The 9,948-nt window shown below is 42.7% G+C and overlaps 1 protein-coding gene across 1 annotated transcript; it reads right to left on the reverse strand.

Moving 5' to 3' along the window:
* Positions 1-393: 393 nt before the first annotated feature.
* plg (plasminogen) lies at positions 394-9,531 on the reverse strand. Its single transcript, XM_072443306.1, has 20 exons — positions 9,511-9,531; positions 9,276-9,381; positions 7,684-7,819; positions 7,508-7,614; positions 7,302-7,416; positions 7,081-7,220; positions 6,807-6,927; positions 6,619-6,737; positions 3,822-3,984; positions 3,596-3,723; positions 3,371-3,530; positions 3,109-3,296; positions 2,794-2,942; positions 2,409-2,502; positions 2,183-2,297; positions 1,918-1,992; positions 1,702-1,842; positions 1,117-1,223; positions 898-1,043; positions 394-679 (listed from the first exon to the last, which is right to left on the reverse strand). The coding sequence occupies exons 2-20, from the start codon at positions 9,322-9,324 to the stop codon at positions 518-520; spliced, it is 2,415 nt and encodes an 804-aa protein (XP_072299407.1). The 5' UTR covers positions 9,325-9,381; positions 9,511-9,531; the 3' UTR covers positions 394-517.
* Positions 9,532-9,948: the final 417 nt, after the last annotated feature.

Raw genomic sequence — 9,948 nt, forward strand, 5'->3', positions numbered from 1 at the left:
GACACAGATGGGACTATGGGATCAGGATCTACTTTACACACAAATATGACTGTGGGATCGGGATCTACTTTACACATGAATGGGATCTACTTTACGCACAAATGGGACTGTGTGATTAGGATATACTTTACACACAAACCTGACTGTGGGATTGGGATCTACATTGCACACAATGTGACCGTGGGATCAGGATCTTCTATACTTCTGATAGTGCTTAATAAATTACACATTTATTGGACAACTTTCATCGTGTTCTGTCTTGAATCAAGGATCTCATACGTATAAAATAAGAAGTCTGTACATGAACTTTTACTTAAAATAATTTGAGGAAGGAGCACAGTTACTCAAGTGAAACGTTTTGATAAAAAAGAGCATTGTTCTTCTCACTGCTCGTTTGTATACAAGCACAGTTTATTTATTGACTTTGGCTAAGTAACAGAAAAAAATATGCATGCATTAAAATTAAGGAATGCTGGCCCGTAACAGCAGTCTGTGGTCAAATCCAATGCATTAGTATTTAGTTAGTCTTGATGTTTCTGTTTATCCAGTCGACAAACTTGGACACTCGAGCGTAGACTCCGGGTTTCATTGGGTTTGCACAGCCCAGGCCCCACGAGGTCACGCCCTGAAGCACATACTTGTTCTGAGAGTAACAGACCAGCGGACCACCACTGTCGCCCTGCAGAAAACACACAGCATGAGCTCATGTGAGGCACAAGGGACAAAGACAGAGTGAAGGTCTAATGAGGGACACAAGAGAGACAGTTTTATATTTGAGATAACGTTGCATGGTGAGATCTTGATTAGGTTTAGATTTGAACGTTTAAATAGCATTAGATTGTCTTGAGCCTTCACACTCATGCTAACATTGGGGTCAGAGTAAAGGTCATGAGTTACCTGACAGCTGTCTGTGCCTCCTTCTATGTTTCCTGCACACATCTCGTGGTCTTTGACGCGGCCGTTCAGGTACGACGGGCGATTACAGATCTTATTCTCAATCACAGGGAACCCGGCCTCCTTCAGCACACCGTCGCCTCCAGTGTCTACGACGTTAGCGTTGCAATAATTCATCCATGTTTTTTCTTAAATGTGCTTCAAAGACAAAGGTATATTTACTTTGAGTCTCGCCCCATCCAGTCACGTAACACTCCGTTCTACTCGGGACGATGTAGTCCTTTTCTGGCAGGCAAGCCGGCATTACTTTGTCATTTATTATTGCAGGCCTGAAAAAGAATATACTGGTGACTTCAGGTTTATATCGGCAAGCTCACCTCAATAAAACGTGTGCACATGTAATCAAAGAAATATGAAGGCAGCTATAGAACTTTCTTTTTGCGATTCACAATATGCTTACAGTTTAAAATTTTAATCATTTTATAGTTGTAAAATTAAATACACTCATTGCGTAACATTATGTATATTTAAATAGTAAAAGATGCATTTTAAAATCTTAGTCTATTTAGTTATTTATTGAGACCGTGACAGTGCACAATATACATGTAGTAGCGCAAGTGCTAATTTCCACCTGCAATATGTGAGCAGCTGATGTTTTTAAGTCCCACTGAGATCAACTTGGGTAATCGTGCGTTACTAAAAGACTTTAGATACCTGCTTAATATGACTGTTATAATACTTTCTCTTTATGAGTTTCCTAACCGATCGTCTTTTCCTCAAACACCCGTATGTCAGACTCTCTCGTACCTCTCCAGTTTGAGCAGGGCTATGTCGGCACCACCAGGCTCCAGGACCAGCTTCTCCAGTCTGCGCTCCTGTTTGAAGGGCTCCGTGCCCCGCTCCCTGTGGATCCCCATCACCACTTTGTAATCTGACGCACGCTTTGACCTGCGAGCCACACACACACACACACACTGTCCTTAGTAAAGTATCTATTATACAACAATATGTAATAGAACAGACCTCTCCAGGCAGTGAGTCGCCGTGAGCACCCACTGAGGATGAATCAGAGTCCCACCACAGAAATGCGTCCCACCACTGTGAGAAACACCACACAAATCTAATTAGAACGATGTCGTATTGTGAGGTCTTGTTTACACAGCACAGTATTCAGACATGCTCATCATACTTAGATTTGCTGCACTCTAGGTTTTGATCATTTGTCTATGCAATGAATTTGAATTACAAAGATGCAAACATGCTAAAAGACTTCACTTTGGACATTCACCTGGTGCGGAGGCTGATCTGCCAGGGCCAGGAGTGAGCTTTGGAGACGCAGCCGCCCACAATGCGGCCAAAACACCTCTTTGGTTTGATCACTGGAGTCCCACAGTTCATGCCAGCTGAAAAACACACACATGACATGCACGTTTACAGAAAAGAATGGAAACCGGTCAATACAGTCTCATTAAAATGGTTTAACTACAGACCACAGTAAGTAGTCGTTTCCTTACCACAGTCCGGGATCTGGCAGTAGTCCCATTTCTTCGTGCGGTCCGTCGTGTAACACCAGGGACCGTTCACATCGTTGTCTGGGTTTCTGCAACTCTGAAGGGGGGAAAAAAAAGTTCATTGCAAAAGGAATTATCTCAACTTCGTCCACACTATCTCTACATCGTTAGAACTAAATCAGGACTGAACCCGAAAGCAAGCCAGGACCGGACTGGAACCAAAGAAGGACAGGAACAGGACCGAACCAAGTCTGCATCAGGGGCTAAAATGAGCTCAGTTTAGGACGTGTAAAACATGAACTGTTCCGCATGTACCTGTAACGTCCTGCTTTCTGCACACTCTCTGAACACGGCTCGTCAATAACATTAATGTGTGTTGATGTCTTACGTTTCCGTCCAGGCCCTTTGTGGGATGTGTCGTCGGGGTGAAGCTGTTGTGTGTATGAGGGCTCTGAGCGCTCCAGGCCTGACACGTCACTCCAGCAGCCGTCATGGATGTGGCACCTCGATATGTGGCTCCGCTTCCATCCTTACAGTCTAAAGCGCCACGCAGGGACAAAGTGAGCGTGTCCGTTATAGGGTCCAGTGGCGATATTCATACATATACGGTTATGTACATGTCACACATTTGGAATAGTCAAGGTGGTTTTGTGACGGAGAAGAGTTTCTTTAATGTGCAAGTATGAGGTGTGGTGAGTTGTACCTCGTTCTGGGGCCGTCTCTGGGACAGTGGAGGGTCTGGGGGCTTTGGTGGTGGTGACGGTGGTGGGGCCGCTGCTGCTCGAGCATTTGTCCAGGTTGCAGTACTCCCAACGGACAGAAGGATCCATGGTGTAACACCAGGGAGAACGGTCCCCATCTGGGTTTCTGCACAGGTTCTTTTTTAAATCCCTGAAATGCACAAGGAGGTAAATGCCTTTCAATAAGGAGGAAGTCTGTACACTTGTGCCGGCAGCTGCACTCACGCATTGGGGAAGGTCTGAGGGGTTTTCTGGTGTTTGTGTGGAGTCATGGCGCTCCAGGACTGACACTTCTTTCCGCTGATGGTTTCCGACGTGACGCCTCTATACGAGCTGCCGTTGCCCTCATAACAGTCGTCGTCGTCAGGGGGGATCACAGGCTCATCTTATGGGCACAGAGACATTTAATACCATGATGGTTGAGAACCTTTACCATCTGCAGATGTTCACCTGGGCGTCCGGGGGCGTTGCTGCAGCTGGACACTCTGCAGTACTCCCACCGAGTTTTCGGGTCGGACGTGTAGCACCAGGGCTGTCTCTCGTTGTCCGGGTTACGACAGTAGTTGTTGTCAAGGCCTCTGGAGAAAAAATTGAAAAATAAGTGTTTGATCCACAATTTGATCTGTTCTTCTAGATTTCCATCTTGAAGTGACTGAAGTGCTCTGGTCTCACATACTTGCAGGGATAGTTATCTGGTGTGCGGTTGTGCTTGTGCGGTGTTTGGGAGGACCAGCTCTGGCAGGTTTTTCCAGACTCTGTGACTGCGATGGTTCCTCTGTAGGCAGTGCCTTCACCTGAAGCACAGGTGAGCTCAGGCACAATGGTCGGGGGCTCGGAGGCTACACACAAACACATGATTAAGTACACACAAACACATGATTAAGTACACACAAACACATGATTAAGTACACACAAACACATGATTAAGTACACACAAACACATGATTAAGTACACACAAACACATGATTAAGTACACACAAACACATGATTAAGTACACACAAACACATGATTAAGTACACACAAACACATGATTAAGTACACACAAACACATCATTAGGTACACACAAACACATGATTAAGTACACACAAACACATGATTAAGTACACACAAACACATCATTAAGTACACACAAACACATCATTAAGTACACACAAACACATCATTAAGTACACATAAAGTACACACAAACACATGATTAAGTACACACAAACACATGATTAAGTACACACAAACACATGATTAAGTACACACAAACACATGATTAAGTACACACAAACACAAAAACGCAAAAAATTACCCTAAAACCACCAAGACACTTAGAGCTAACTCACTTTGCACCAGTAACTGACAAAATTGTCCATGAGATCATCACCAGTCTGAGTTCATCTACATGCTGCCTTGATGTGTTACCCACCAGATTTCTAAAGTCTGTGCTGAACAGTTTGTTAGCACCATTCACTCACATAGTTAACATGTCACTTCAATCTGGAACATTCCCAATGTCTTTGAAAACTGCGGTCATAAAGCCTCTCCTAAAGAAGAGCAGTCTTGATGCCGCAGTACTGAGTCATTACCGGCCCATCTCTAATCTGCCATTTTTGGGCAAAGTCCTTGAAAAGGTTGTTTAACAACAGCTCACAGATTTCCTCTTATTAAACAACTCATTTGATGTTTTTCAGTCAGGTTTTAGACCTCATCACAGCACTGAGACTGCTCTTGTCAAGGTGACAAATGACATCCACCTGAACACTGACACGGGCAAAGCCTCAGTCTTAATTCTGTTAGATCTGAGTGCTGCTTTTGACACTGTCGATCATGGGATCCTCTTACAGAGACTAGAGGACTGGGTGGGCATCACTGGCACTGCCCTAAACTGGTTAAGGTCCTATCTGGAAGACAGGAAGTACTTTGTTGATATTGGTAGCTGTGTCTCAGACCACATGACCCTGACCTGTGGAGTGCCCCAAGGGTCAGTCCTGGGTCCCCTTCTGTTCAACCTCTACATGCTGCCGTTAGGTCAGTTGATACGCAGCGAAAATGTGTCCTATCCCAATTATGCAGACGACACTCAGATCTATGTTTCACTATCGGCAGGTGACTATGGACCAGTAGATTCACTCTGTCACTGCATCCAACAGATCAGTTTGTGGATGCAAAACAACTTTCTCCAGCTGAACTCAGACAAGACTGAAATAATCGTTTTTGGCCCACAGAAACAAAGAGAAAGTGTTAGCGGTCACCTCCAGAGTCTCGCTCTGGAACCTACAAACCAAATTAGAAATCTGGGGGTAATAATGGACTCAGAGTTGAACTTTAATAGCCACGTCAAATCAATAACATCAGCAGCTTTTTACCATCTAAAAAACATTGCCAAAATCAAAAATATAGTGTCAAAACCAGATTTAGAGAGACTTATCCATGCGTTTGTCTCCAGTAGATTAGACTACTGTAACGGCCTGCTCACTGGCCTCTCCAAACGAGCTGTAAAACAGCTGCAGTACATCCAGAACGCTGCTGCTCGGGTCCTGACTAGAACCAGGAAGTATGATCACATTAGTCCTGTTCTCAGGTCTCTGCACTGGCTCCCTGTGGCTCAGAGAATAGACTTTAAAGCAGCTCTGCTTGTGTACAAGTCTCTCCATGGCCTAGCACCAAAGTACATCTTGGATATGTTAGTGCCATATGAACCATCTCGGACTCTGAGGACCTCAGGGACCGGCCTCCTGCTGGTGCCCAGAGTCAGGACAAAACATGGGGAATCTGCGTTTCAGTTTTATGCAGCTAAAATCTGGAACAGTCTTCCTGAAGATGTGAGACAGGCTTCTACTCTGACAATGTTCAAATCTAAGCTAAAAACAGTTTTGTTTAGCTGCGCATATGACTGAAAGGATTTTTTCTTTGCACTCTTCTCTTTTGTTTGTGATTTTATTAGTTTAGAAAATCAGTTGGATTGATAATTTTTAATTTAGTTAATTTTATTGTATTTCTGTTTCTGTCATTTCTTTGTGATTTGAATGCATTTTTCCTGCTGTGAAGCACTTTGAATTGCCTTGTGTATGAAATGTGCTCTACAAATAAACTTGCCTTGCCTTGCCTTACACACAAACACATGATTAAGTACACACAAACACATGATTAAGTACACACAAACACATGATTAAGTACACACAAACACATGATTAAGTACACACAAACACATGATTAAGTACACACAAACACATGATTAAGTACACACAAACACATGATTAAGTACACACAAACACATGATTAAGTACACACAAACACATGATTAAGTACACACAAACACATGATTAAGTACACACAAACACATGATTAAGTACACACAAACACATCATTAAGTACACACAAACACATCATTAAGTACACACAAACACATGATTACGTACACACAAACACATGATTAAGCACAGTGGTGTGCTATTGTTGATATAGTGGCAGAGTGCTTATACCGCAGCGTGGGATGGAGCAGAAGTCCCAGCGTTTGGAGGGGCTGGTGGTGAAGCACCAGGGCCGAGGGTCTCCGTCTGGGTTCCTGCAGTAGTTCTCCTCTAGATACTTCTCTGGGAGACTGCAGAAGAAAGGACAGTGTATTTATGCCATTGATAACTCATTGTACAGTAGAGGACTGCAGACTGACGCGCTGGGGATGTATCCATGGTTGTGTGGTTTCTGGGAGTCCCATCGCTGACAGGTGAAGTCGTTCTCCGTGGTGGAGATCTTGCCTCTGTAGTCCTCACCACTGCAGTGGATGCACTCCTCTGTTAGAGGACAATCTCTGTAAATCGGCTGTATGTAATGCACTTATCACGTATGCCTAAGGAACATCCCCCACAATCTCTACTACTACATTAACAGCCTATATGTCACTTCTATTGGTAGTACTCTTATTGTGCTCCCCTCAGCAGTGTCACCTGTGCAGCTAGGCACATTACAGTGCTCCCAGCGTGTGCCAGGGTCCATAGTGTAGCACCAGGGGCCTCCGCTGTCTCCGTCTGGGTTCCTGCAGAAGTTGGAGACCAGATCTGCTCGAGTGTGGCTCTGGGGTGTAATACTACACACAACACAAAGATTTTAGTACATGGCAGAAGATACACAGGCAATATTATGGACATAAACACTACATGGACTTTACTTTGGACTGTGAGGGGTCTTCGACTCCCATCGCTGACAGGTCTTTCCTGATTTTGAAGTTGCCTTGGTCCCTCTGTAGTCTGTTCCTATTCCATTCACACACTCAAGGAGGTATTCTAGAAAAGTTAGAGACACATGGAGTAATGTACACCTGAACAGATCTGCTCTTAGTACAGCAGATACTTTATACATGCAGATAAGACTTGCCTTTTTTCTCGTAATATGCTGTGCTGCTTCTTCTCAGGACCATTTCTGTTTTGGAGTTTGCCTCTGCAGTCCAACACTCCTGGTCCTTCTCCACATATATGAACGACCTGTTCAATTACACATGTATTATTACAGTTATAGCACATTATAGGATCATCATGTGTGTATGAACTTACTTGCATGTGAAGGCAGACTCCACATCACATTTAGCAGCACATTCAGCTGCTGTATTTACAGAGTACAATCTTTTATGCAGCGACAGGACCCAAGCTCCTTCAGTTTTGGAATATCCCTCAACATCTGAAGCGCTCACTGGAATAAGCAACATAAAAACATGAAGCTAACAAGTGTTAGGACCAAAGAGGCTAAAGAAAAGACCATGTAGCAACGCAAATGTGGTTCATTTTTGTTGGAGAAAAATGGAGAAAAATACAATTAAAAATATACAAAAATATAGGCTGTTTGATTCACAACCTTTACAAAAGTTGAAGTTAATCAGAATCAATCAATCAATCAATCAAACCTCCATTCTCTCCAGACAGGGAAATTGTGTGTGCAGTGGCAAAATGAACAACAAACAGTTTAAACAATATACTTTGATAGATAAACACAATTCACTAACAAGCCCAATAAATTACAAAAGACATCTCAAAAGATCCAAAAAAGATGATTTTGTTATGACAACAGTCCAACATTATTAAAAAGCATTAACTGCACAAGGATTAAAAAGCATTTTTAAATCAGATTGTTTTGGCTCTGAAGGCTCTTCTTTGAGAGGAACACCACAAACTCCTCCTGCAGAGGACTGAGCTTTCTGCAGCAGCGCTTTTTAAAAATGTTTGTGAGGCTGAGCTGCTCTAACCCAATGATCTAAAAAGAAAGTATATAAAAGTGAGAAGGTATATTTATTTATTTATTTATTTAAATGTAATTAAGAATTAAGCGTTAGCCCTGTCCACTTTGATCATTATAATGTTGAGTTTGTTCCACATGGTCCATCTCTGATTGGATAAAATTGTCCATCTCTGACAGTTACTTCTTAAGGTTCTTCTCATCCAACTAAAGATGTTTGAATTGTACAGTATTTTAGTCACCAATATCTGTTTTTACAATATACTGTATGGAGTAAAAGGTGTTTTCTGAAAGGTTAGACTTTTCATTGTATTTAAAACATGTTTCAATGTTGAAAGATAACAGTGAAACGTCTGTCACAGTTACATGTCCCTCTGTATGTGTCTCTGGTCTCTTCTGTCTGGGCGTGGCCACTCGGAGCAGCTCCACATCTGCACACTTTGTCTGAAACACCGTCTGGACTTATAACAGGTCTTTTCCACATTTCACATACAGTTTTGGTTAGTTGTAATAAAGTACTCATTAAATGAACATTTTGAACTTGAGTGCAGTACACTAACAGTTGTTTGTTGACACACTATTGCTCAAGACCCTTCTTTGGGACACACGGTTGAGTAAAGTGTAAAGTCTATATCAGGGGCTTTTAACTAACAAGATAAAAAACAGAATTGTTTAACAAATGTTTTCAAGGGTTTGTACATTTTTTCATATAAATCTTTGAATACCATAATTTGTTGGCCAAATGGGTTAGACTCATAATTTATTATCATCATTGTTTTGTGGAGCAGCTCGCGTGAATTGAACTTTATTGTTTATTGAGGTTATTGTTGGTGTTATTTTTGGTGTTGTTGTTGTTGTTGTTGTTGTTGTTGTTGTCAAAGGTTCGTTGCAAACACAAGCTGATGTAAAATCTCACCAGAGAAGACGAGCGCGCAGAAGCACAGGGCTGTGGTGAGCAGGTCCATAGTGAGGCCTCAGCAGCTCATCATCCAGAGGTCCCTCCTGGCTCCGCACTGGCTCCGCTTCACAAAAACACCAGACAAGAGTCGATCATTAGCTCCACAAACACGACACAGGGGCCAGTAACTTTCCGAGGATGGTTAGACTTTGTAAAGTGTAGAAATAGTCTTTTAGTAGACTTTGATTCTTACCTTGTTCTGGTGATTGGTTGGAGGTGACACCGAGGTTTGAGGGCTTTTGAGATGTAACTGCCTGAGCTCTTGATTATTTGTCTGAACTTTGACCATTTTGAAATCACGTGACCACTGTGTTCTTATCAAAATGTCAACAGATCTCTTAAAAACATTGGCGTAGGTAGATCTGCCTATGGAGCAATCGTGTCCTTTCCAAAATGTTAGGAGGACGAAAATGTCGGTTGAAAACAATTATTATCATCATGTTGTTGTTTATTTCTGTCATGTTGGACTTTTCACAGAGTGTGCAGTCCATGACATGCAGTCTGCACCTCTCTTGTGATGATCTGGAGCTCTGGTTCTTCTCAGATCCTTTTGTGATGCTGCTGAGAGCTCCATCACTGGTACAGTTCTGACTTTTGGTCCACATCCTGCTGAGCTCCATCACCAGATCTT

This window comes from Eucyclogobius newberryi, unplaced genomic scaffold, assembly GCF_026437365.1.
Source record: "Eucyclogobius newberryi isolate DKJ021-1_F unplaced genomic scaffold, fEucNew1.0.hap1 SCAF_1, whole genome shotgun sequence".
Taxonomy (NCBI): domain Eukaryota; kingdom Metazoa; phylum Chordata; class Actinopteri; order Gobiiformes; family Gobiidae; genus Eucyclogobius; species Eucyclogobius newberryi.

Excerpts from the sequence above, each read along its gene's own strand:
- plg (XM_072443306.1), bottom strand. The coding sequence starts at position 9,324 with ATGGACCTGCTCACCACAGCCCTGTGCTTCTGCGCGCTCGTCTTCTCT. Across the intron at positions 7,221-7,301 it reads AAGACCCCTCACAGTCCAAA|TATTACACCCCAGAGCCACA; the intron begins GTAAAGTCCATG and ends TGTTGTGTGTAG. Across the intron at positions 2,943-3,108 it reads AGAGACGGCCCCAGAACGAG|ACTGTAAGGATGGAAGCGGA; the intron begins GTACAACTCACC and ends GTGGCGCTTTAG.